Below are 26863 nucleotides of genomic sequence, written 5' to 3'. Positions count from 1 at the left end.
AAAGAAATTTAGGCTTAAAAAACCCGGGGCCCAGGTTGTAGCCCCCCCGACGTTTGTTCGGGAGCGTCGGGATCGCCGGGAGCGCCGGGTGCTGTCACGGTCTGTCGAGGTCTGTCTGTGTCGGTTTCTCTGCCGACCCGTTCACTAACAAGCCAACTGGCGATTATTCGTCGGTCGTTTATGGTCGATTAATCCGCTGGGCCATGAAACGTCAGGGAACGACGAGGAATGCCCCCGTGGTGGTTCGATCGGACCGTCGGTTGGATGAAACGGGAGGTTTTAAGCGTGGTGGCTTCTGACCGAGACCTGGTCGGATGTGGTCTGGACGTGATCTCCCTGTTTTGATTTTTCAGAAATAGGATAAAGGTTTCACAATTCTTAAACTGTGTTTTATGAGTCTTTGGCCTGTCGGGGATAATCTAGTCCAGATTTGACACGTCCAAGTACCTTATGTGATCTAGACCTGGTCCAAGATCTGCTGGTTCCAGCTTCTTATTGTGAAGTATTGGATCTTCTGTTTGTTGTACGCTGCAGTAAACTGGACATCTTTGGTTTTCGGACTGTTGGTCAGACAAAACAAAACATTTGAAGACGTCGCCTTTGGATGTGGTAACTAATAAAGGAATTTTTCACTGTTTCGTACGTTTTACGGACAAAACGATTGATCAGTATTTGCAGCCCTAAATTGATTGATTGAATAATACTTGCAGCTCTAATTAAAATTAAAGTGATATACACATTAATACTCAGTACACTACAGTTTTGTGGTTTGCTGTGAGGTTCTATGTGACTTTATTTTGACTTACTATACTATGACTTTTTTTGACTTAGTATATGATGTTTTATTATGACTTACTGTACTGTGACTTTTATGAATTACTATACTGACATTTTTTGATTTACTATATTAAAATTTTTTACCTTACTATACTATGACTTTTATGACTTACTATACTATGACTTTTATGACTTACTATACTATGATTTTTTTATGACTTAGTATATTAACATTTTTGACTTACTATACTATGACTTTTTATGACTTACTATACTATGACCCTTTTAAACTTACTATACTGACGTGTTTTTATGACTTACTATACTATGACTTTTTTATGACTTACTATACTATGACTTTTTTTGACTTACTATACTATGACTTTTATGACTTAGTATATTAACATTTTTTGATTTACTATACTATTCTATGACTGTTTTTATGACTTACTATGACTTTTATGAATTACTATACTGACATTTTTTGATTTACTATATAAAATTCTTTTAACTTACTGTACTATGAAATTTTACGACTTACTATACTGACATTTTCATAACTAACTCTGTTATGGCTTATTTATTCCTGCTGGCATGGGTGTATAAAGATTCAGTAGCTGCCAAAAAACAGTGTAGGGCTTCTGGCTCACCAAAAGCAGATCAGACATATCGTCTAAATGTTTTACTTGTAGTTATTAAAAACTTTAAATTATTTGATAAGTGGAATTAATACTATCGAACCGACATTAATGCACTACAGAAATTCAGGCTCTTTTATAATGTATATACAGTATATTTTTATTTTCAGTTTCATACATTAACAGCATTTAAACATGTTTCTTCATACAGATCAGACTTTGAGGCATAATTAATTCTTTATCATACAAAATAACAATTTTTCCACTTCATTCATTTCATATGTACAGAGTCCTCATGCAGGCATCTCAACATACTGTTAAAACTTCATCGGTGCAGCCTCTGGCGTTGCTCACAGTGAGTATGTTCACATGCACACATGTATCCAAGTTATTTGTCATCTGATCATGTTTATACAGACCAAAGTAACCCCGTTATTGATCTGTCTACAGGTTTCTGATCTAATTTCTCCCCACACCCTTCACCATACCGAGAATCAGCGTTAGGAAGCACAATTATTAGGGCCACTGGTTGAAAAAAGATTTTGAGCATAAAATTGTCAAATTACTGGAGAAAGTCTGAGTATTTAGAGATTTTTAATTCTGGACCACATCAGTGACTAGTCTGACAGGCAACCATAGACTTTTTCCTCATAACTTACAACTTTACAGTTCTTTTTTCTGATTATTATTACTGCTCTCTGCATTCACAAAAGAAAACCAATTTTGGAGACCCCGTGTCATAATTATTAGAAAAGCTATAACAAGAAAATGTACAACAGACTAATGGCACAGGACTTAAGACTTCTTCAGAAATTGCCAATACATCCATTGGTGCATAGCTAATTCAGCACACTTTATTTTCCAATATGTAAAAAGTACAGGCTAAAAAAAACAAGGCTCAAATTGCAGCCCACATTGTGTCTCACTGTAGCCATGGTAAAATTATATTTGTTCACACAGGTGACGTGACATTTGTCAAAGGAAAAAACAATCCTAATAATTCATATTTATTACATAAATATACAGGACAGAACCACCTTCACATCATGAGGTTTTCTTTTGTGAATATAAAATTACTTTTTTCAACATTGGCCGTAAACTGAAACACGTGACAGCTTTTTTTTTTTCTGAGATTCCCATAGGCAGCTGTCTCTATCAGAAAATCCATTAACAAATATATAAAGTACTGATGTTAGACTTTTAAAAGTCAGCTCAGGATACCAGTGGTGCATGTAAACATACGAGTCCATGTTGGTTTGTGACCTTCCCAGGTGTTCACACAGTGGAGGGTTTCATCAGTGCCTGCTCCCCAAACAGCTGCTTAAAGTGGACCACATGCTCCTCACAGTGCTCTCCTGGTAAAACACACACACACAGATGTTAATTGTGTTTTCAGAACAGACACCTAAAGCCACCTGCCTGCAGTTTTTCTTATCTGTTAACATATTAGGAGACAGACAACATTGCTTGTTTAATTTCTAATTTCGAACAGGGAAGTAAGAGACAACTCACCATGTCAGATACAGTTAGGTACACAACTATTTGGACAGTGACTCAATTAGTTTTGAGCCTCTGAAAAAGGGGGACTATGTCTGTGATGTGTTAGTTAAACCCCTTGAACTAAAGCTGAAAGTCTGCACTTCAACCACATCTCGATGGTTTACAGAGGCAAAGTTGCAAATACATACGCACCTAATTGTATTTAAGTTCCAGCCCTTCCATCAGTGTGTGTGTGTGTGTGTGTGTTCTCACCAGGATTAAAGCTGGGGCTCCCTCTCAGCCGTTGGTTTCTCTGCTGGAACGACCTGAACACAGTGTAGAACAACATCTGGTCTCCGGTTTGCCGCGCTGCGTCCAGAAACTTCCTCGCCGACACGTTGTCATGTCCGCCTGCCCGGAGGAAACCAGTGCAGCGTTAGTTTGCTGTGTGTGTGTGTGAAGTGATCCTTTTGCAGAACGACTGCGCTGAAAAGTTCAGCCGATGCTAATATGAAGAAGCTTTGTGCTAAAATGTCTGTTTTCTCAGCTGAAGCTGAAACAAGGACTTTTGTTGTGCATAAGATAAAAATTTAAAGTCTACCTTTTAATACAAGAGCAAAGCAACAAATTAATTATCACAAAGTGTCATTTAAGACTAATGTTACAATTAGAGGGTTGTGGGCTCTTTTTCCTCACTCAACAAAATCAGCAAGTGTGACTTTAGTGTTAAGTACTTTCCTGTGATTCTTGTCCCTGAAAAATGTCTAAAAATTAAAATACAGATTACAAAAGGAGCGATACATAATCACTGGTGCAGCTACATGACATCTGCTTTCATTTTTTTTCTCCCCTTGTAGATGAACAAAGATCAACGTACCGACGCTGCGGATGAATCTCAGTGCGCCCAGAACCTGCTGCTTGGACAACAGGACCTCGACGATCTCATCATTGGCCGTGGACAGACGCTGAAAACACACAAACATTAAATATAATTAAAATCTAAAGAACAGCCCACCAAGTGTGTATGTGTGTGTGTGTGTGTGTATGATACCTTCAACATGTCCAGTGACAGCTGGTGGGCAGGAGGGTACGTGCTCTCCAGAGACAGAAGCAAACAGGCCTGAAAACAAGGAAGGTTCACAAGAAAAATCACGTGTGAATACAGTTGATTTCTGAGGAGCTGCAACTTTAGGACCGGTGTCAATAAGAGGAACTAGATCACAATGAGGCACTGGTTTAAGGTTAGTTTCAGTCTCGGCACTGGAGCGGAAACGATTAATCGATTCGTCAATATAGAGAAGGAAGTAATGTAATTTTATTTATTTTTTAAGGAAAAATTAGTCTGTTTCCAGCTTAAATGTGATTATTTTGGGGGGTTTGAACTGTTGGTCAACCAGACAGCAGTTCCAATGAGTCATCTGGGGCTTTGGAAAACTGGATTATAGGTTTGTTGTTTTTCATTTTATAGACCAAATGATTCATTGCAAAAACAAATTGTTACACAATGAATAGAATCATTAGTTGCTCCTGTGGTTCCCCATCATTTTATATTCCACTTCCATATATACACGTGTTGTCCCTAACACGGGTCAAGTGCTAAAATCACTGAATCCTACACTTCCCATCATGCATCTCCATTGTACATTTATGTTTTACGCAGGCTCTCTGTTCGTTAAAAAAAAAAAAAAAAATCGAGTTCAGCCTAATTAAATGAGTTTAGTACCAGTTGGAACTCACCAGGGGTTTGGAGTCACTGAGGACGTGATACTGCAGGAACTGATGCAGCATGTAGAACAGGTTGTGTTGCACCAGCGTCTTAATCACCAGCTCGTACAGGTAATGCTAAAATAAATAAAACGTAAAGTTTTGGACAGAATGAACGATTTGAAAAAAAACAAAACGCTGTGCGACCAAGTTAACACACAATTATGTCAACAGTTTGACGTTAGAGGTGAGGGATGGTGATTCGCCAATTTAAAAGAAAAGACTTTTAGATGTGACCGGTGAGGCGTCACTCTGCTCATTTTTACCTGTACAGTGATCTGGAACTGGTTCAGAGAGCGGATGTACTCCATTAGCACCGCAATGATGAACTTATGGGACACCCCCTGCAGAGAACACACACACACACACACACATCAGTCACGGCCTAATTTCATTTTTATATCGCTCTAACAGGTCTAACTAAGTTTTTCCTGGATTTTATGTTCCCAGTGTTGATATTTAATTAATGAAGTGAAATTTGCATCTGAAGAAAAATATTCAACCTGATTAAACCTTCTGTAGAAATTTTGTGCCTAAGAAAAATGAATGTAGTTTTCATTTAAATTTAATAAAACAATATGCTGATTATACTGAACTGTGGCGCCTGTGACCGTTGTTATATTGAATGTTGGGGGCCTGACTGTATCATTACGTCACACACGAGTAAGTCAAAAGTTTCAGTACAAAAAACTGGATTTGAATCATCATCATCATCATCATCATCATCACGGAACAGGAAATATTAAACATGTTGACGACCTTCGATCTAAGCCAGAAAAATCTGGAGAACACTACAAGTGTTTTGAGTTGTTTTTGTAAAGATGTGTTGTTTGTGATCAACTGTGTGTTTTAAGCCGTCGTTTTTTCCCGACATTAAAATACGAGGGTGTCATTTTAACATTCATGGACTGAAAAAAAAAAAGGTCAATATAGTTTGGACTGGTTAAATACATATGTATATAAATATGAGGCATTGTTTCGTTTAGCTGGCTTTGTGTGGACATACTTTTAAAGTGTTTCCCGCAGGTTGAGACAATATCAGTGGTGGTCGCTCCTGGGAGAATCTAGGATCTGACTTTTTGATTCAACCGGCGCTTATTTAACGAATTCCACTTGTTAGAGAGCTTTAGGAGGGTTAACAGGAGGTTTCAGAAAACAGGCTTCAACCACCAAATTACCCTTCAACGCCCACAAGTCACCGGAGAGCTGAAGGAAAGTGTGTGTGTTCGTATGCGTACCTTCCTCTCTGAGAAAGATGACAGGACGTGTGTGTACATGTCCGACTGGTCGATGACCGCCTGAGTTCGGACCGGACGTTTCTGAGCCGCGCTGCCTCGACTCGGGCCCGACTCCATCGCCTGCAAACACAACACGCAACGGTCTGAAGCGTACTGCGCATCACACGTACAAAACTGAGTGTGTGAACTTTGTCCAGGTTTTTGAAGGACCAGAGAGCTCTGTTGTTTGTTGAGCCGTCCCCGCTCACCACAGTGTAGTTCTGCTCTGCCTCCAGGTATTCTTTGTACACCTGGTTGAGTTTGTCGAAGACGGTCGCCACGACGGGAAGACTTCCCTTCTCCCCGCCCTCCAGAACTGAGAACGGAAAAAGTTCAGCTTCAGCTTGACGGCAACAATCTGTCCAGTTTTTGTGCAGGAGCATCAACACTTGATTTGACATCTTTCGGTTCTGCTTTGGTTTTGATTTTCTGTCTTGTATCGGTCAACGTTTCTTAAATGTGGCTCCAACGTTTTCTGCCGCTTCAGGCTGTTGAGCTCAACAAATCTTTGTCGATGTAGTAAATTTGTTTTCTTCTATTTATTTCATGTCTTAATGTGGTCTACTTTACTTATATATGGCTGAGCCTTTAATTGTATTATTTGTTACCTACCTCACTGTTTTTTGTGATTTATGTTCGGCTGGTGCTGCAACACTGAAATTTCCCTTCGGGATCAACGAATTACTCATCTAATTTTCTGACATCCTGCCTCCCGGTGCCACACCACAACTATAAAATATACCTCATGTCGATTTAATGACGGTAAAATTTCTTTCAGGTCTGACTCGTCTTGGTCGGTCTAAATAACGGGGGTGACCTATTCTGTGTGTGGACGGTCCCAGTTTACTCGAGATAAAAAAAGACAGGCAGGAGGACAGACGTACTCTGCGAGCAGACGGACAGGATGACCATCTTGCAGTCTCTCCGTCGTAACAAGAAGTCCATCAGTTTGCCTTTGTCCTGCAGCAGGTTAACAGTGGGAGGCAGCTTCACCTGCAGGTACCACAGGTAACCTGACGCACACACACACACACACACACACACAGAAGAAGATATTATTAGCTACAGTCATTTAAGCTGGGAAGAAATAACAAGTACACAAGTTCCACTTCCATCAAAAAATCTGACAACACACATGAGGGGCAGCGCTTCCTGCACCAGGACCTGACATGAACATGTTCACGTCTTCACACATCCCCGACTCTGCTGGTTTGTAACCTACTGTATATCCCAGCTGACTGACACTCAGTCCAGTTTGAGGATTCAGTGTTAAGATTTCATTCATAGTATCACAGTGTGTGTGTGTGTGTGTGTTTTACACACCTTCACTGGCGCTGATGATGATGTCGGGTTGAAAGACGCTCCAGGAGGAAGAGTCTGGAGTGATGGTCAAGGTCAGTGTGTGAAAAAAATCAAAAAGGGGCAACATTCAACTACTTTAATTCACAGAGCCGACACAGTCGAAGCCATAAAACACATCTTCCGTCGGACGTAAAAAGGATACAGAGCTGACAGGGCACTGGAGGCTGAGAGGGAACGACTGCTGGACCTGCAGAGAAAGATGAAACGAAGGAAGAGAAACTCAGAATAAAGATAAAAGAAGCTCCTGTCAGGCTGGGTCAACATTACAGGGGGATGTTGTCTGTAATTGACATGGACATTCAGCCGGAAAAAGAGTCGAAGCGTCATTCTGAAATCATTCAGTGTGACTTCCACTTCCTGAAGGTATCATTTTCTCCGACGTCCCTCCGGAATAAAGCTCCAGAAAGCCACTTAGAAACCAGTACCACAGTGATCCAGTGACAGTTGACTGTACATCCACGGCTACACTGAGAACAGGAGCTGGTCGCAGCTGCTTTTAATGGGACAGTTTGACTAAATGGAAACTAATAAAGGCTTAAAAACGAGGCTCAAATTAGAAGAGCAGTACCTTCCGAAGGCGACATTACAGCAGCTCTTACTCAAGAAGCAAATAAATAAATAAATACATTTAAAAAAAAAACTCGAGGGCACGTGGCTCTGGACGAGCGTTTCAGTCACAGGTTACCCACACACACCTCCAAGCAGGACTGAAACCACCGAGCAGTACTAGAGAAATAAATCCAGTCTTAAAGGGGCTCATGTAATGAAGGAGGTGTGTGTGTGTGTGTGTGTGGGTGCGCGTTTACCTGACAGTGGTATCCTGTAGGGGTGTATGGACCGGGCAGGTAGGACAGGCTGGTGTGTGTTGACGGCACAGTCCGGCTCCTTCAGCTTGATGTCGAAGATCAGAGACGTCTGACACACACACACACACACACACACACACACACACACGGATAATAAATAACAACCTCCCATAACCACACTGTTAAAGTACAATTATAATATTACAAGAGACAGACACACACACACACACACACACACTGACCTGGGAGCTCTGGTGATGGACCACAACCAGGTTGTCCACAATGTTCAGAGCAAACTTCCCTGTGGTGTTCAGCTTCAACACATGACACTTTTACATGCACCCTCCCTGCTGCACACACACACACACACACACACACACAGAAGAAGATATTATTAGCTACAGTCATTTAAGCTGGGATGAAATAACAAGTACACAAGTTCCACTTCCATTAAAAAATCTGACAACACACATGAGGGGCAGCGCTTCCTGCACCAGGACCTGACACGAACATGTTCACGTCTTCACACATCCCCGACTCTGCTGGTTTGTAACCTACTGTATATCTCAGCTGACTGACACTCAGTCCAGTTTGAGGATTCAGTGTTAAGATTTCATTCATAGTATCACAGTGTGTGTGTGTGTGTGTGTGTTTTACACACCTTCACTGGCGCTGATGATGATGTCGGGTTGAAAGACGCTCCAGGAGGAAGAGTCTGGAGTGATGGTCAAGGTCAGTGTGTGAAAAAAATCAAAAAGGGGCAACATTCAACTACTTTAATTCACAGAGCCGACACAGTCGAAGCCATAAAACACATCTTCCGTCGGACGTAAAAAGGATACAGAGCTGACAGGGCACTGGAGGCTGAGAGGGAACGACTGCTGGACCTGCAGAGAAAGATGAAACGAAGGAAGAGAAACTCAGAATAAAGATAAAAGAAGCTCCTGTCAGGCTGGGTCAACATTACAGGGGGATGTTGTCTGTAATTGACATGGACATTCAGCCGGAAAAAGAGTCGAAGCGTCATTCTGAAATCATTCAGTGTGACTTCCACTTCCTGAAGGTATCATTTTCTCCGACGTCCCTCCGGAATAAAGCTCCAGAAAGCCACTTAGAAACCAGTACCACAGTGATCCAGTGACAGTTGACTGTACATCCACGGCTACACTGAGAACAGGAGCTGGTCGCAGCTGGTTCAGCTGCTTTTAATGGGACAGTTTGACTAAATGGAAACTAATAAAGGCTTAAAAACGAGGCTCAAATTAGAAGAGCAGTACCTTCCGAAGGCGACATTACAGCAGCTCTTACTCAAGAAGCAAATAAATAAATAAATACATTTAAAAAAAAAAACTAGAGACACGTGGCTCTGGGCCAGCGTTTAAGTCTGGGTTACCCACACACACCTCCAAGCAGGACTGAGACCACCGAGCAGTACTAGAGAAATAAATCCAGTCTTAGAGGGGCTCATGTAATGAAGGAGGTGTGTGTGTGTGTGTGTGTGGGTGCGTGTTTACCCGACAGTGGTATCCTGTAGGGGTGTATTGACCGGGCAGGTAGGACAGGCTGGTGTGTGTTGACGGCACAGTCCGGCTCCTTCAGCTTGATGTCGAAGATCAGAGACGTCTGACACACACACACACACACACACACACACACGGATAATAAATAACAACCTCCCATAACCACACTGTTAAAGTACAATTATAATATTACAAGAGACAGACACACACACACACACACACACACTGACCTGGGAGCTCTGGTGATGGACCACAACCAGGTTGTCCACAATGTTCAGAGCAAACTTCCCTGTGGTGTTCAGCTTCAACACATGACACTTTTTACATGCACCCTCCCTGCACACACACACACACACACACACACACACACACACACACACACAGAAAAGACAGGTAAGTGCAGTCTGAGACACTGGTTTAATTATACGCCCACTTCTGTTGTCTACGTCTGAACATGCCGCCCCACAGCCGTAACTGAAGGACTAAAGTTTCACTTAGTGTCTGTGGGTTTTGAATTTTTAACCACATCTCAAAAGGAGGGGAGCAGTTCAATCTGTGCATGTGCAGCAGTTTAGGGACCTGAACCGTGTTCACACCGGAGCCGGATACATGTCAGTCACAAACATGAAATATGAACCGTCAACACAAAAACATCAGATCATTAAGGCCTGTAATGTGAACGTAGCCCTGAAGGTCTAAAACTCCACAGGTTCAGTTTAAAGCTACAAAGCCAGCATGTGTGCGTGTGTGTGTGTGTACCTTGGTAAGTGATACAGCACCACCTCTGCGCTCGGACTGTTTGCTGTTCTCGAGTGATGCTTCAGATACATCACATACAGCTGACCATAACTACAGACACGGGGGGGTTAGAAAGTTTCAAACAATATTTGACCCAATCAGAGAGAAAGACAAAATCGATCAAACCAGCGACACAGAAGGGCTCAAGCGTCGGCAGCGGGCTTACATCGTTGCCATGGCAATGTCTCTCTCCGACAGGCTGAGTTTGGCGGGTTTGGGGACGACCGGCAGCTCGATCTCAAACTTGGACATCTTCGACATGGTCCCGTTCTGAAACGGCACGCGACCATGAGATGATCAGTAACCGGCGAAACTGTCAGGTTCATGAAACCAGTCTGAGACGACTTTTGCTTTGTGACACGGTCCATTATCCTGCCGGAAGCAGCCATTAGAAGGCGGTGAACCGTGGCCACGAAGGGAAGCACATGGTCAACAACAATACTCAGACAGGCTGAGGGATTCAAACCATGTGCAGGCAGGTAAAGCAGGCAAACTTTTTTTTATGTATCACTCTTCAAAATATATAAGTTACAAAATGCTCTACAGGTGAAAGAAAGGAGAAAAAGGGAATAAGCGAGACAAAGAAAGCAAATTAGAAAAGCAAGATGTAAAAAAAAACAAAGCCAAAACAAAGGAGTTTGTAAGTTATTATACAAAAAATACTGATCTAAAATTAAAAGCCCCATAATATTTGTCTGTGAGCAAGATTAGGCCTCAATAGAACAATACAATGAAGCTACAAAAAAATTAAGTAAACCCGGTGTTTGAGAAAGACTCCCAGCTCTCCTCACCCTGAAGGCGAAGGGCTGCAGGATGTTTCCCTGCACGGTGGTGGACAGCAGGATGACGGCGGTCTCCGGGCAGTACTGGTACCAGTTCACATTAATACTCTGACTCTTCAACAGCTTCAGACTGCGCTTGTCCGGAAACACCTGAACAACACACACACGCGACTTAATGTCAAGAGTCAACTTGCATCCCGCGCGTTCATGCGCGAGTACTGAAACTGAGTCCGGGCTACCTGGTAAAACTCGATTCCCTGGTCAGTGATGAAGACGATCTCGTTCCAGTTGGTCCAACAGAAACCCAAAACATTAGCGTTCTTCGTCTGCAGGACGACACAAAAAAAACAAACAAACAAACAAACACAAATGCTGTTTAATTACAAAACAACACACAAAAGGCCATTTAAGCACCATCACAGAGCCGCTGCGACTTGAATTTTATTCCTACTCTTTTTCAACTGTGGCTCTTAAAACTCCTGATTCAACTCAGCGAAGTTCTTCTCCTCTGAAAACTAAACTCGGAATAAAGAAAGCACGTAACATACCTTGCATTCCTGGGTGAACTCTGTGTGCGGATAGTCGGGTATGAAGTTGATGAAATCCTGCAAAAAAAAAAAAAAAAAATACAAAATCAATAGTTAAACGGCTCAGTAATATTTAGGTCTGGACACAGATTACAGCTGAGTGTGTCCTTATATAAACAGGACAAGAGAAGTTATTCATAATTCGTAAACTAAAATTATTACCACGGACAGTGTCAAGAAAGCACCGCGATTAATCATCTAACCCGACGGTGTGGGTGCTGTTCTACTCATCAGAACTCACCACAGATTTGGAGGTTCTCTGTACTGCCAAGATCTTATTTCCAATGGAGAACTTGATGCACTTCACTTCCCCTTTATCATCCATTCTGTGGAGGAAAACACAGATCTTACGCGATGAATATACATAACTACCGTCAGCGGTGGGAAGTACAGTGTTGAGGTACTTGTACATGAGAAAAACATATGAGGAGCTTTTTTAAATACAAAAACGGGTTTTATTTCTATTGTGACATCTTACAAAAAAGGAGTCCAGTTTCCCCTGGAAACATCTCAGATAAATATCATTTAAATAAGTGAGAGTAACTGAGGCGCGAAAAGGTAAGATTATCCAATAAATCACAAAAAACAGCAATAATTAGAGAAAATTCAAAAAAGTAATATAAATTTGTGTATCAGAACTTTGTTTTTTCTCCTTCCCCCTTCCATGAGTCACCTGATGACCCCTAAGATTTACCTGGTGAACCTTGAGAGGGGCCCGACCCCTAGGTTGGGAACCAGTGGACTAAATTATCTAACGGTATAAAGTAGTTAAAAGCAGCTCCACAACAGTATAATACTGACGCATCACTACTAACAGTCTAAAATATTATAATACACATCACTCACAGGGCAAAACAAATACTTTTAATTTTGATACTTAAAGTTCATTTCGCTGATAATACTTTTACTGGCGATGGAGTGTTTTTACAGTGTTGTATTGTTATTTTTTTTTACGAGAGTAAAGTATCTGAGTCCATCTGGGATTTCCTGCAAATGTTCAAGTACCTGAAGGCAACGCTGCTCTTGTCATCTGGGCCTTTGACCACCACACCCGTGGCTCCACCTGAACGCACCGCAAACACCTGCAGCCAGAGGAGAGGACGTCAAATATCTAAAATAATAACCTACAAAACGCACCTGCCTTTTAATAGAACTGGGCGCTCTCGCGCAGTCGCGGGTAGAAACGGCACAACTAAAGTTTCTGAAGAAACGAAAAAGTCGACTGATTACACCAGCTCATGTGTGTCCAAACCACAGGCACAACGCCAGGAATAGAAGTGGCTGAAGCCCATGTTTTCCGGGTATATTTTGCGGCAGCCTACACATCCAGAACAAAGCCGGTGACGAATGATCTGATCAACAATGTTTAGTACTGCTTACATCAGTAAACCCCCACGAGCAGAACAAATCGACAAACATCTCCCATCCACCGGAAATGCTGCACCGGTGACACTAGCCTTTAGTAGAAATGCACCGTTACACATGGATGTTTTGTTGAAAGATGGATTCATCCAGTAATGTGTCTGCAGCATGAAACCATTCAGGCACTGGCACTAATAAAACTTTCTAACCACACACACACACACACACACACACACACACACACACACACACACATACATACATACATAAATATATATATGTATTGTATACATGTATACACATGTATATGTATACACATGTATACACATATACATATACATACACATACATGTATACACATGTATACACATATACATATACATACACACATACACGTATACACATGTTTACACATATACATACACACATACACGTATACACATGTTTACACATATACATACACACATACACACATACACACACACACATACATGTATATACATACACATACACACATACATGTATATACATACACATACACACATACATGTATATACATACACATACACACATACATATTTATATACATACACATACACACATACATGTATATACATACACATACACACATACATGTATATACATACACATACACACATACATGTATATACACACACACACACACACACACACACACACATACATAAATATATATATATGTATTGTATACATGTATACACATGTATATGTATATACATACACATGTCTATACATATACATATACATACACATACACATGTATACACATACACATATACATACACATGTATACACATACACATACACATATACACATACATATTTATATACACAGAACCCAGCCAGTCACATGATTCAGATAGCAGAGACACGATTGAGTGATGATGTGAGGAAACTGAAACAATAATCTGGCACATTACAGACCTGCTGAACAATACATGGCGTGAATTTCAGTCTTACAGCCCCACGCTACGACTGCCTCGCTGTGTTTGAAATACGAAAATGAAGGGTCAGAAAGAACGACGTGACTGTGAAGTGGCTAAGAGAAAGAAGGGTGCGGAAAATTAAGATCCAGACTGTTATCTTTATAATGTTGCCTTGAACGAGAATGAGCTCTGAAGACTTTTGATATTAGAAACATTTTAATACTTAAAAATGAGGACTTGCTGTTTATACTTCAACATATTTCGGCGCTAATACTTCTACCATTTTACTAAAGTGACATTTTAATGCAGTGGTTGTATGTTTAACACTGTTTATTGTCACTTTTATTCAAATTAAGATTCTAAATGCGGCTGAAAATAAAGCTAATTTCTGTCACAGTTCTTTTAACCTATCAACTATCGAGTATTTTACATTAATAAAACAGAACGTAAAGCCAGGACACTTCACAGGGAGCACACTAAGACTAATTTAATTCAAACTACAGACTTTGTTGGCGTGTTTTTGGCTGAATTCTTCTTTAAACTACCAAACTGTCTCGTCGGTTAGCTAACCTCGTTAGCCACATCGATGCTAGCTAGCTCACCTGTTTGTTAGCCTCGTCGAAGAAGACATTGTTGACGCTGGAGGCGTGTTCAAACTGCACCGGGTTCTCACACATCTCCAGGTAATGTTCCTCGCTCATCTTCACACACCTGGCCGCCAGGTCGGTACGGCTTTATCCCAAGTTTGGTGCAGTTTAGTCCAGTTTTGGCGTCTTGTTAGCCGGAGCAGCGGAGCCGGGAGACGAGGCGAGGCTTCCGGTGTCATTCTTCAGAATAAAAGCGGGGATTTCGTTTGGTTTTTAAAAAATGTATCATTAATATTATTATTATTACTATTTATTTATTGATACTTTTGACAGACACGTAACTATCATATAGCTATGTCACCTGTTATATCTTTTTATTTTTTAGCAGAAAAAAACCAGTCTGGTAATAACCTCCGGCCAAACCTTCTATATCCATGATGAATGTGAATCAAACGGGAAAATCAGAATCGGCAATGACCCTAGAAACCTTATAAAGTTACACTGAATGACATATTGGAAATACTAATATTAATACACCAGTGTTAGTCTGTCGTGTCCCAAGAAACAGTCCACATTGTCCACCTAGATGTATAGATCAGTCCTTCCAGTTGATCAGGTGTGGTTCAAATAAAAACAAAAGCCTTCTCCGTTAGAAAAATCTTTCCAGCTGGGGAAGATATAGGCCCCCACTCCTGCGTATACTCTCTCCCAGTCGCTCTATATGCAACCTGTTCATGTGAAGCCATTTAAAATCATACGAGTCAGAGGATTTCCAAAGGCCTTGCCTTGAAGTCTGTGAGCGAGTTTACCTGTAAATATATGACATATAATGACAATGATATTCTGTATTTTGTTTCATGAAATGCAAAGTTTTTCTCTGGCTTCTTTTTTCTCTTCATTGACTGATTATTTTCATTTCGGTTGTCGTTTTTTCTTTTTTCTTATATTTCTTTCACCTTTTTTGTTAATTGTGCAAATAAACAGACTCAAATATAAGACTTTTTAATTACTAATTTAGACTTTTAACTTTTAACTAAACGCTTTTCAAAACAATAGTTTGACAATACATCAGTAAATCCCAATATCTGTGGGTTTCAATACATTCGATTAACTTTTGCACATATTTCTGGATTACTGATTATTTGTAATGTATGCCGTTTATTTTTTTTATTGAGATTTGTATCGTTTCTCTGTCATTGTTGAGACAAAGGCAAATCTTTTGCCCCGATGAGACTAATTAAGCTCTATTCTATGCACAGACGCATTAAATGCAGTTTTTAAATGTTCTAGTGCTTGTCTGCCCCATGTAAAGCACCTCAGTGTTTAGAGGGTGCTCACTTGTCCTACCTTCTTTCATGGCTTTGAGCATACCTGTCAATAAGTACATAAAATTAATAATTAGTGATCATCCCTATTTCTGTTTTGGGATTTCTAACTTTCTGAATTATCAGAATTTAATAAAAAATTATCCGACTGCTTATAATTATGTCAGTGTTTTATCCACGTGTGTTTTTTATAACTTTCCTTTCTAATTTTTGAAATTTTTTTTCTCCATGATGTTTGGTTAATTTAACCAACTCTTTGTTGTAACACAGACACTAGCAAAAAAAATATATATATATATATAGCTGATAGAATCATATATTAAATACTGTTTAGGCCTCTTAACAGTTGCCTTTAATATTAAGTTTTAAAAACATGTCAGTATTTGGTACAGATTTTCATTTTTTACACAAAAGTTCTATTTGGTGCCTCAAATATTTGTGATGATTCTTTTATTATGAAAGAATCTGGTAGGAAGTCCCCTTCGAGTCATGTGACAGACTGAGGATCACGTGCTCAGGCCTTGCAGAAAATCAACAAATGAACCAGAGATTAAAAGTTTCAGTGACTTTGTGCTGAGAACAAACCTTCAAGTCTTTATCTGATCATTAAAATAATTGAAAATAAGTGTTTGGTTATTTATGAACAGAAATCCGACAGAAACAGTTTTTCGTCTCCTTTTTTTTTTTTTTAATGTCACCACTGGCAGCGGTTGCACACAAGATGAGGCATTTCATCAGAAAACACCCACCACAAGACCAACATCACGTGAAGCCTCAGAGGCTGCAAACTGCCTGCAGAGACAGAAACCTCACACAGTCAATCCTGATAAGTCTTTTTTTAAAAACCACACAACAATCTGCAATAAGTGACCAACCTCTCCCACGCCGGGTTTTCTGAACTGAAGATACACAATCGCAGAGCTAATTTGTAGGATCTCGTCCCCGTGTTTTAGGTTTAATGGCATGACGCTAGAACCACTAGTTTAGTCCCATTTGTCTGATTGTAATAAATGTTTGTTTTTTTTCGCCTTAATTTCAAGCGTTACCAAAACACTCCGCATTTGACCCCCGAACTGCCGAAGAGAAGACCGGGTGCACGTTCTGCTTCCAAGAGAATAATCTTCCAGACGCATGCACAAAACGTTCCTGTTAACAGACTTCGGCAGAGTAAATCATTTTCATTAGATATTTTGATATATTTTCTTAGGATTATTTCACTTAATAAAATAATAAAAATAAATGAAAAGTATATGATGGTACGTTAGTTTCGACCCTCTCTTTCCACACAAGATCACACACTGTTGACTGAAGCTTCAGTCAAATATTCAAAACCAAAATGTCATATCAAAAAAAATTATACACTTCTATGTTGTTTTTTTTCTGCTCATTTTACACAAGTTCTCACCCAAATTCATCCTGACAACCTTGAGTTCCGCGCTAGAAATTAAAATTAACCTCCGAGGGTTTGAACAAAGCTCGGCAGCGGTTCCAGTGGGATGGAGAGGTCCTGTGTGAAGCTTTTTATGCTTTTTTTTTTTAAACTGCGGTTCTTACAAAAACACATACTGTAATCAATCTCAGTATGGGCCAATATTAGCAGAAGACACGAGATGTGGTCCCAGCTTCAGAAAACCCTGCTGGAGCCTCTCAGCAGCCCGGACGCTCCAACTTCAACGTCCAACTGGGGGAAATCATTCCTCCTGGAGCCAGGAGGAGGCGCTCCGTCCTGCCCGATTAAGAGGAAACAGTCGGTGGGTGGGTCAGCGGGTTGTGGGGGGGCGTTGGAGGTTCCGGAGTCCTCCTCCGTTCATCTCCTCCTTACAACGTTTTTCAACACGGCGGGATCGTGAAGACAGAGCGAGCTGGGGTGAACGTTAGTCGTCGACGTCGGGTTTTAAAGGAGGGCCGCAATCTTCGGTGGCGACGGGGAACGTTTTCTTCCCGCGCTTCTGCACGTGATCCTCGTTCCTCTTCTCCAACACCACGATCTGTCAGAGAGAGGAGAGAGATCTCGCGTAACCCGGCGGAAAGCAAACATCTGCACTGACTCCAGCAGTGTCGCTCTGTCTGGCGGCTTTTTGCTGCTGCAGAGACACGATGGATAATTGTGTCTTCCTGAGTGATGTTGGGCTGCATAAATAAATTAGACCCGACTTATTTGGAGTAAATAAAAAGAACAAGAGCTGGGTGAGTGAGTTAAGAAAGAAAAAAACGTAAATGTTAAATCTCACCCGTTCTGATTGATTCACAGGATTTAACCATGAATTGCTTCAATCTATAATTTAAGATTAAGAGTTAACGGAAATAGCTTTTTGACTATGGGTTTATGTAGGATTAAAAATAATAAGTGTACAAAGACGATCAGCTCAGACCGTCTCACAGCATCTCTGACAATAAACTCTGCACGTGCGCGTCCTCGTTACCTCAGCTATGAATTCAGCCTCATTCTCTGCACCAACAGGGATGTTCAGTCCGGTCACGGCGTTGAAAAGGTCGTACACACTCATCGCCTCGCTCACTCCTCTCTTCTGGAAAAACTGGGGCACGCACACACGCACACACACACACACACACACACACACACACACAGGTCTAAAGTTGATTCTGGGTTTTATTCTATACAAACAGCGCGGAACTAATGCAAAGTGACTCAGAAGGATCCAGGTATTAGCAACAAATGTCCACATGGAAAAATAATGAATAAGAATCCCCCCGTTTGCGATTAATGTGACTGTTGTGGTGGCAGTTAACTCGGTTACAGTTAACTTGTTAAAAAAATTAAACCTGAGGAAGTTAAAACAAACCTGGTTAGCCGAAAGACCCAAGATGCAGCTAATTCAATCATTCTGCTCCTTTAGCAAAGGGACCAGTTAGAACCTGAATTTATTAACCAATACTTCTCTCATTTTTTATTTCATCAGAGACAAATAATGAACAGCTAACACTTGGAAAGAACAAATCCATAAAAAGCAAGGCCATAATTTTTGACGAATTTGAACCAGAACTGATTAAATGTGTTTCTCTGATTTTGAAGGGCATTTAAATTTCAAAAAAATGTGGTTTCTCAGAACTCAACCGGCAGCGTAACGCACACGTTTCCTGCTGAAACTCGGTGTACAAACCGCAACGGCTCCCACAATGACGGCTCGAAAGCTGCTCTGATATTTTAACTCATCGGTGGCCTCGGTCTTTCAGCCGAAATGTTTTCCAGACCGAATGCTGCGCAACAGAAGGAGACTACACGGGACTCTGGAGCAGAAACTTTCATGTGCGGGTCACATCAACAAGTGCAGTGCATGAAGAAGAAACTAGCCGTTACCGTGGAGACGTTCCTGCAGTCTCTGAAGAGGAACTCCAGACCGTGGGGGTGGGTGGGCTCGACGGACTGACTGACGTCTATCAACCACACCTGCAACAGAACGCACATCATCAGAACAGCACCGGGTCGGGTGAAGAGAGACCGACTGGCGTCAACGGAGAGGGAAGGGATCAATGGATCGACTCGAAAACCAAAGCGAGAGGGGAATGGACTAAAGCTAAAGGACATGAGAGAAGGGAAAAAATATATAAAGACGGATGGAAGGAAGGAAGGAGTGAGCGAAAGCAGAGGAGGAGCTGAAGAGACACAGACACGGCCTTACCTTCCCTTCGTGCCACAGCATGTTGTATTCACTGAGGTCAGCATGAACCAGATTACACTCGCGATACAACTGCTGCATCATCTGCAAAGAGAAAACGCAAAAGTTGGAAAAGACGTCCCGATAAATGATACAGAAACCACCACGTGTGGTACACATCATTTTTAAGGTGCAAAAACCCGTTCACAAATTACAAACAAACCAGAACAAACTAGCCGCTAGCCTCGGTCCCATTGCATCGACACGTGTGACTAAAAGTGCACTTGCTGTGTACGTACATGTAGGACCTGGTAGTAGGCGTTCTTCATGTCCTCCGAGCCCAGCATGGCGTCTTTGAGTTTGGGAGCAGGAACGTGGTCTTTACCGATGAACGACATCACCAGGATGTGTTTCTTCAACAGCACCACCTTGGGACAGGCAATCTCCGCTTTCCTCATCCTGAAACAAACACACGAACACACAGAGTGACATCGGGTTCAACACGCTGGCGTTTGTACAATAACCACTAGCAGCAGCAAAGTGCAGGGGCTGGGAACGCAGGATAGTTAAGGATGATCATTTGAGATGACGGCAATTCAGAACCCCACGTCTAGTTTCCACTAGTACAAGTTACTTATATGCTGGATGGGGTGCTTGTGAGTGTACGTAGACAGCTAAAAACACGCTGCTTTATTAATACCTGACCTAATTTATTGAGGGTTTCTGCAGGGTCAACCAAATATTTTCAACAACAGGCAGGTGAAATTCCAAGCCACTAAAAAAAGCTGCTGGCAAACTAAACAGACACGACAGGAAGTTTCTCTCGATGTTGTCTGGACTCTGGCGGTGTCTCGAGTCCCCTTAGCACGCTTACATCTTTGGACTCTCCACAGAAACCCACGAGAGGCTTGTTTGGTTACTAGCAGACTAGTCACAGAGGTGGCACCTGAGCGACCCGAGGTCGCACCACAGCGTTTTGGTGAGAACAATGTTGTAATAAGTCATAGAGGTCTGGGATTATTAAATAGTACTAAAGAGTACCAGCATTAACAGCACCGGTAGGACCAGTGGGAGCCATCGTCCGGCTGGTTACCTGGTCAGGTTGTGCATCTCCTTCTCGGCCCACAGCCTGATGACTTTGCGTGGGTTCAGTTTGCTGAATCGGTCCTTGAAGCGATAGTCGTCTTTGATGTAGCGGTCTCTGTTCTTGAACTCGTTGAGCGTCGTTTTAAACACCTTCAGCACCACCTCATCTGGGACCGGCTGCTCCTCCAGGCTGAAACACAAACACACAGTTCTGGACTTGCTGGCGGGTGCGTTTTCTTGATTTTTACTCTCGTTTCCTTCTAACGGGGTTTCCGCAGGTTCACCAAATTCAATTTAAAAATCTTTAGGACCTTTTTTTTCCCCCATTTTTACACGCGTTCCACCATCATACTGTAATGACAATGTACTGGAAAACCTGCAGGGATGATGTTACCTACAATTATTTATTACAGCTAGGAGGCACATTTTTAGTGCCTCCCAGAATTCCTCATGATAAGATTAATTTAATGAATGTGACCTGCACCTGGATGAGTAGCAGAAAATGAGTGGGTGGATTAACCAATTACAAAAAGAATTCTTTGTAGAGCTTCGGCCAACGACTGGCCAATTAATCGATTAGTCTGTCAAATCAAATCACTGTTAGTTTTTGTCATTTTGCAAGCAGAAATTTCAAACATTTGCTGGTTTTAGCTACAAGATGTAAAGATTTGCTGCTCTTTTTCTTTTTTTTGTTGGGTCACATACGAAAGGGAATGAAATATCTGAGTTTTGGAGCAATAGACGGACAAAACAAGAAAAAAAAATAACTAGCAGGTGAGAACTTTTTTTTTTTTAAAACCTCTGTAAATAAAGTTCAAAACTTTGTAGTACCTTCTAAAGCCTTTATTTAAGGAAACTGAATTTAAACCTTCTGAGACTTTCCAAGACCTGCAGATTCCCTGTACAGGTGTTTCCTCATCTGACTCTGGGTAAAGACAGCAAAAAAGCTTGTTTCCTGAAATGTCTTGAGTGTTTCTTTGTGGCGTTTTAAGACTGTTTTTCCGCACCTCATGACATCCTGCCGATCCACCCAATCCCCTCTCTTCCTCCCTCCAACCACTCACCTCCCTCCGTCGGCGTGGAAGACGACAGACTCTTTCCCGGTGCTGATGCAGCCGTTGATGTTTTCCAGTAAGCCGGTGTTCACCATCTTATACATCAGCAGTCGAGTACGAGGGTCCACTGCTTGTTCCTGAGGAGAACGGGAAGAGTCTGTGTTTGATTGTGAGGGAGAAACAAGGATCTTTGCCTATTATTATTACTAATCTGTGCGTCTGAACACTGTGTGGATACTTTGTCTCTGTACGTACGGAGGTGGAGTGCTCCTTCTTCTCGTGCAGCCTGGCGCTGCGCCTCTGCTCGCTGTAGCAGTGCTGCTTCAGAGAGTTAAACACCTGATTTGACAGCTTCAGGTCCATCCCCAGCCCGTCACCGACATGGACCTCGGGAGCAAACTGGGGGAAGAGGGGAAGGATGTGAAATGAATAAATAAACCTTCTGAACATGCCTTCTTTTTTCCCCTACACAGAGGGGATACACACAAAGAGCTCAAAGTTTTCATGGTCGCTTCCCCCACGAGCGTCTGCACCAACTTAATTTCCTGTTTAGAATAAAATAATAAAGCTAAATTTGATTTGATCATGATAAGACAGTTACAATCCTGCTTTGAACTGCGACCTGTTCCTTTTCATATCTTCTCTTTCCGTCCCTGCAGGTTGTAAAACATATAAATACTTTTTGTTTTCCATTTATTAATTCCATGAACCCAAAAGTGTAATGCAAGTAAGAAATTCAACCTGCACATTCTACTTTTAGACATTCATTAAAAAACATTGTGATGTATCTGGCTTTTCGAGGGATCTGTAGGAACGAGGGTAAACATCTATGTTGATAAATGTAAACGTGACTTGCTCTGGCCACAGTATGTGTAGAAAAGGGCGTAAAGCTGTCTTACATTGTCCATGCGTGCAGTGTTCTTGCGACCACAGGTCACCTCGTCATGTTTGGTGGTGATGTTCTTGCCTTTCCCTGTGAAGCCTTTCCTGGGCGTGGTCTGAGGCTTTTCTGAATGATCACACACACACACACACACACACACACACACACACACACACACACACACACACACACACACACACACACACACAGAGTTTGTGCACTAATTACCTGTAACTGTAACAGGTAAAGACATATTTTATCCAAATCACAGTGAGGTAACTTGGATAAAACTAATCAGGCAGGAACTATCTGGCCTCCTTCCATCTTTGCCACAGATTCTGCAATACTGAGGAAACTTTTCCTTTAATGCTGCTGTAGGGCTCCAGGGTCATTCCGCATAATATCTCAGATCAATGAGCGAGGCTGCTTTCTGGTCATATGAAATTTTTTAGGTGATTAAGTACCTTGATCTCTCAGGTTTTTAATTTGCAGGATGCCATTCATTCCTGCCTGCTTATTTCATCAACAACACTTTCTCAGTTTGCTCTACAGACTTCTTTCAGTATATTAAACATCATATACAATGGTAGCAGATTTCTCAGTCAGCTGCCAAAAGTTGCCTCGAAACATTTCTTATAAAAAACATAACTGTCAAACCTGTAACAAATGAAACGCGCTGGGTACTTTTTTTTTTGGTTTTTCCAGCTCTATACAGCTCTCTGGTGGAGCAGCATAGGTGGGAATGCCTTTTTATTATTTTGTCCACCCGCTACAGGTATGTTACCGGCTCTGTAGGGGTCGTCTCTTGTGTCCTGCCAGTCCACCTCGTCCTCCGAGCTGTCGCTGTCTTCGTATGGATGGACCATTCGGTAGTTCTCAAAGGAGATGGACACTGGACACAAAACGTTAAAACACAGACTGTCACTAATTACACTTTTAATGAACCATTTAACTTCTTAACTTTCGTTTACAGGTTTTTTTTTTTTTTTTTTTTAATCAGCCACAGTCACTTTGGAAAAAACCAAGAGAAAAATAAAGTCAAATACAATAAACCTTAAGGAACTACTTTCGAACTGTATTTAACACGTGTTATGTATCTCTGATTTGTGTGTTTCTACCTTTGCTGTCTCCGTTGAACTTCTTCTCCTCGCGCCGGAGCTGATCATCGAACTCGCGGTCGAACTGCATCTGCAACATCTGGGCGAGCATCAGGTCACTGGTCGTATCGGGAACCTCATCCGATGACAACAGGTCTGCTCCAGGCCTGAGACAAAAGGGTAAAGACAGTAGTGATAATAAAACAGTAACAATAATAATAATAATAATAAAATAAATTTGGAAAAATACAGAGATTAACTGCCAAATACATGAATATAGAATATAAAAAGATAAGATAATGATTAACCCGCTGATAATATGTATTGTAATTTTTCCTGTCCTTTATTTGAATTTAACTTGTGAAGATAAGACTCAAAACACAGACACAGATTGATTAGAGGTAATAAAGGAACACCAACTTCAAAGTACTCTACACACACACACACACACACACACACACACACACGAAGCTGGTGAAACTTACTCGGTGAGCGCAGGAAAGGCGTTGCTCTCCTCTTCCATCTGTCTGGCTAGCTGCTCGCTCATCACATCAATCAGAGAGCAGGCCGGAGCTGCCGGGGTCACGGAACCCCAGGGGCTCTGCAACACACACACACACACACACACACACACACAGAGGGATTATTATCGTCCTTGAGACTGCAAATACAATGGTCTTGTAGTACTGACTTAGCAGGGCGCCCAAACTTTTGCACCTGCCACAATTACTTTTTCCTCGATTTGTTGAGTCTCTAAAGTTAAACGTAACGTTAGATTAACATTTGAAAAAGCTCATTTTTAATCCCTGTTTTCTGCGGGGGTCGTGTTTCCTTCATTTTAATCAAAAATCTTCAAAATATATAATATTACCCCCCAGTTTTTGCATACAGCCGTAAACCTGTCCTGCGTACAGTGAAACTCGGTTATAATTAAACCACCGACTGACTCACAAATGGGCAAAAAATAACAATAAAAGAAGTGAGACCAAGTTTCTGTGAGACAAGTTCACACGTCTGAAGCGAGTCCCTCCTCCAGTATCCAGACGTGGCTTAAAATAAGTTATTAATAATTATCAAATCTACCTATTTGTTTAAAAAAATGTACTTATGGAGAAATTAAACAATAATTTGATGTTAAAAATATACGGTGAAAACTCCTACTTGCTATTTGTAAACTGTGACATTTTTTTTTTTTACCATTTAAACTTAAGAAAAGTAGACACTTCAGTTGATAGACAATCTGGAAAATAATTCCCACCATCTTGTGTTTTTTACAAAAGCTTCCAGAGCATTAATGACATCCGTGGGGGCTGATCTGAGGTCGAGATGTTACACAAATAGAAAGGCAGCCTTCATTGAGTCATGGCCATATTGGATAACGACTAGCATTAGCAGCTAACCCCAGCTTCCTGGAGTTAAACGAGCCAAACGAGACACAACAGAACAAGGCAGCTGAGCAGAAGGGCTCCTCACCTTCGGTGTCTCTGCCGTGACGCCTGTTCGATCCATGGTTATGATAACGATTAATCGGTTCTTTCTTCGAGGAGGGAATGATGGCTAGCCGCTGAGCTAACGTTAGCAATCCGCGGACGGGGCAGACCTGTCGACGAGAAAGTGCTGAAAATGAGACTTAAAGACGACGTCCAGCGATGTGACACGTACACGGAACTGTTGTACAAACGTCAGCTAATATAAAAAGACAGTTTACAAGTCCTCAACACGGTTTTTTTCCCCCTTTTTTTTAGAAAATAATCTCGATTTTAGTGGAGTTAGCGCAGCCGCCTCTGAGTACTTCACCACTGCAGTAAACCTTAAAACAACAGGAAACGCGTCACCGCGCGCCTTCATAATAAAAGCCTTCACGCTGTTCTCTACAGGGTTTTTAATTCATTGAGCTTCACCTTAAACAAGGAAGCTGTTGAGGGAAAGCTGAAACGATTAATCGATTTTTTTCGATCGACAGACGGTATTCTGATCATCAATTCATATCTTGAGTACTTTTTCTTGCAAGAAAATAACACATTTAGGCAGTTTATTTAAGAGCTAAAACAGTTGGTCAACTGACTGATCAGTTAATCGACAACGATTTGTCAACAATTTTGATTATGAGCTGATTATTTAAATCAATTATGAAGCATAAGGGACAAAAAAAACTCTGGCTCCAGCCTCTTCCTCCACAGGATTTGCTGCTTTTGTCCGTTTCATATCATTGTAAAGAAAACATTTCCTGGAAATCGTGACACACATTTTTCACTATTTCTGACGTTTTAAAGGCTCAGCAGCTGAACAAATTAGAATCGCTGAAAATAACAAATATTAGTCTTAGTCTCTAGTCTCTTATATAGTCTTTTATTGATTTTTTTCACTGACAGAAAATTAATCAGTGAGTAATCTGATAATCATCTCAGTAAGTTTTATTTTCTCGAATTTGAGGATTTGCTGCTTTTTCTTTGTTTCTTATTTTTCTTAAATTGAACATTTAAGAAAATAACCATCTAAAGACGGCTCCTGGGGCTCTAGAAAGTTGTGATAGATATTTTGCACGTTTTGCTATTGCTGAAATTTTATCAACAAAACGTTTAATTGTTTAATCCAAAAAAAAAAAAAATCGATACTATAGAAATAAAAAAAAAAAAAAAAAAAAATATTAGTTGCAGCCCTAGGTGGAACTAACATTTTTTCAAATAATCATTCATTTTATTCTGAATTTAATTTATGTTACTCTGCGCTTAATAAACAACACCATGGATTTTAAAAAATTAAAAATGTAAGTAAATGTACATGTTTAAATATAAACACGTTCATATATAGAATAAATGTGATGTAAAAATGTAAAACAAAATAACACACATTTTATTTTGTATTTAGCCGACTGACTGTATATGTCGGTGTGCGCGTTCCCGCGTTCCCGCGCCAGCACCAGCGTGTGCGCGTACAACCTCCAGTCTGTCCAGGTTTGCTCGTGGACGCGCACGGCCGACGGCCGCCGTCATGAGGCGGCAGCGTCCAGGTGAGTGAAGCCAGACGGCGTTTTACACGACACAGACCGGAAACCTGTGGAGTCTGGCTTCGAAATAAAACCATTTAATATATATA

The 26863-nt window shown here is 41.2% G+C and overlaps 3 protein-coding genes and 1 long non-coding RNA gene across 26 annotated transcripts in view; 2 read left to right on the top strand and 2 right to left on the bottom strand.

Moving 5' to 3' along the window:
* LOC120789917 overlaps positions 1-3912 on the top strand; it is a 4320-nt gene extending 408 nt beyond the window's left edge. The window contains exons 2-5 of one of the 3 annotated variants that reach the window (XR_005707477.1): positions 1704-1770; positions 2687-2773; positions 3171-3350; positions 3752-3912. This is a non-coding gene — a long non-coding RNA (uncharacterized LOC120789917). The remainder of the gene's footprint in view (positions 1-1703; positions 1771-2686; positions 2774-3170; positions 3351-3751) is intronic. The other 2 variants (XR_005707475.1, XR_005707476.1) reach the window with 2 other exon arrangements.
* The window catches only part of LOC120789870 (NACHT, LRR and PYD domains-containing protein 12-like), a 1168582-nt gene that overhangs the window by 1072446 nt on the left and 69273 nt on the right, over positions 1-26863 (top strand). The gene's annotated exons all lie outside the window — the stretch shown is intronic.
* On the bottom strand, positions 1626-15259 carry rmc1 (regulator of MON1-CCZ1). Of its 2 annotated transcripts, none has more exons than XM_040127066.1 (22): positions 15242-15259; positions 14720-14944; positions 12796-12872; positions 12032-12116; positions 11752-11808; positions 11443-11529; positions 11213-11353; positions 10588-10691; positions 10383-10472; positions 9854-9959; positions 9618-9726; positions 8946-8990; positions 7259-7312; positions 6820-6948; positions 6145-6251; positions 5897-6016; positions 4925-5002; positions 4632-4736; positions 3946-4014; positions 3772-3859; positions 3168-3305; positions 1626-2770 (listed from the first exon to the last, which is right to left on the bottom strand). In XM_040127066.1, the coding sequence occupies exons 2-22, from the start codon at positions 14816-14818 to the stop codon at positions 2691-2693; spliced, it is 1968 nt and encodes a 655-aa protein (XP_039983000.1). In that variant the 5' UTR covers positions 14819-14944; positions 15242-15259; the 3' UTR covers positions 1626-2690. The 2 variants fall into 2 exon arrangements, with proteins under 2 accessions (XP_039983000.1, XP_039982999.1); XM_040127065.1 differs by lacking the exon at positions 15242-15259 and adding an exon at positions 15128-15230.
* Positions 16706-25276, bottom strand: riok3 (RIO kinase 3 (yeast)). Its single transcript, XM_040127085.1, has 13 exons — positions 25241-25276; positions 24253-24368; positions 23789-23934; positions 23455-23562; positions 22687-22796; positions 22043-22186; positions 21797-21924; positions 20740-20922; positions 19946-20105; positions 19671-19751; positions 19349-19438; positions 18453-18566; positions 16706-18017 (listed from the first exon to the last, which is right to left on the bottom strand). Exons 1-13 carry the CDS (start codon positions 25274-25276, stop codon positions 17904-17906), a joined length of 1530 nt encoding a protein of 509 aa, XP_039983019.1. The 3' UTR covers positions 16706-17903.

Source organism: Xiphias gladius, chromosome 5 (genome assembly GCF_016859285.1).
Source record: "Xiphias gladius isolate SHS-SW01 ecotype Sanya breed wild chromosome 5, ASM1685928v1, whole genome shotgun sequence".
Taxonomy (NCBI): Eukaryota; Metazoa; Chordata; class Actinopteri; order Istiophoriformes; family Xiphiidae; genus Xiphias; species Xiphias gladius.
Note: the sequence above shows the minus strand (reverse complement) of the source record. Positions and strands in the feature narration are given on the sequence as shown.

Bases quoted from the DNA above. Each gene is read 5' to 3' on its own strand.
- riok3 (XM_040127085.1), bottom strand. From the start codon at position 25,276: ATGGATCGAACAGGCGTCACGGCAGAGACACCGAAG. The intron at 22,797-23,454 runs GTAACATACCTG...GTGATCATTCAG, and splicing joins AGACGACCCCTACAGAGCCG to AAAAGCCTCAGACCACGCCC. The intron at 20,106-20,739 runs GTAACCAGCCGG...TGTTTGTTTCAG, and splicing joins GAGATGCACAACCTGACCAG to GATGAGGAAAGCGGAGATTG.
- rmc1 (XM_040127066.1), bottom strand. From the start codon at position 14,818: ATGAGCGAGGAACATTACCTGGAGATGTGTGAGAACCCGGTGCAGTTT. The intron at 7,313-8,945 runs GTATCCTTTTTA...CCATCACTCCAG, and splicing joins TCCAGTGCCCTGTCAGCTCT to ACTCTTCCTCCTGGAGCGTC. The intron at 6,252-6,819 runs GTACGTCTGTCC...TTCCGTTCTCAG, and splicing joins CCTGTCCGTCTGCTCGCAGA to TTCTGGAGGGCGGGGAGAAG.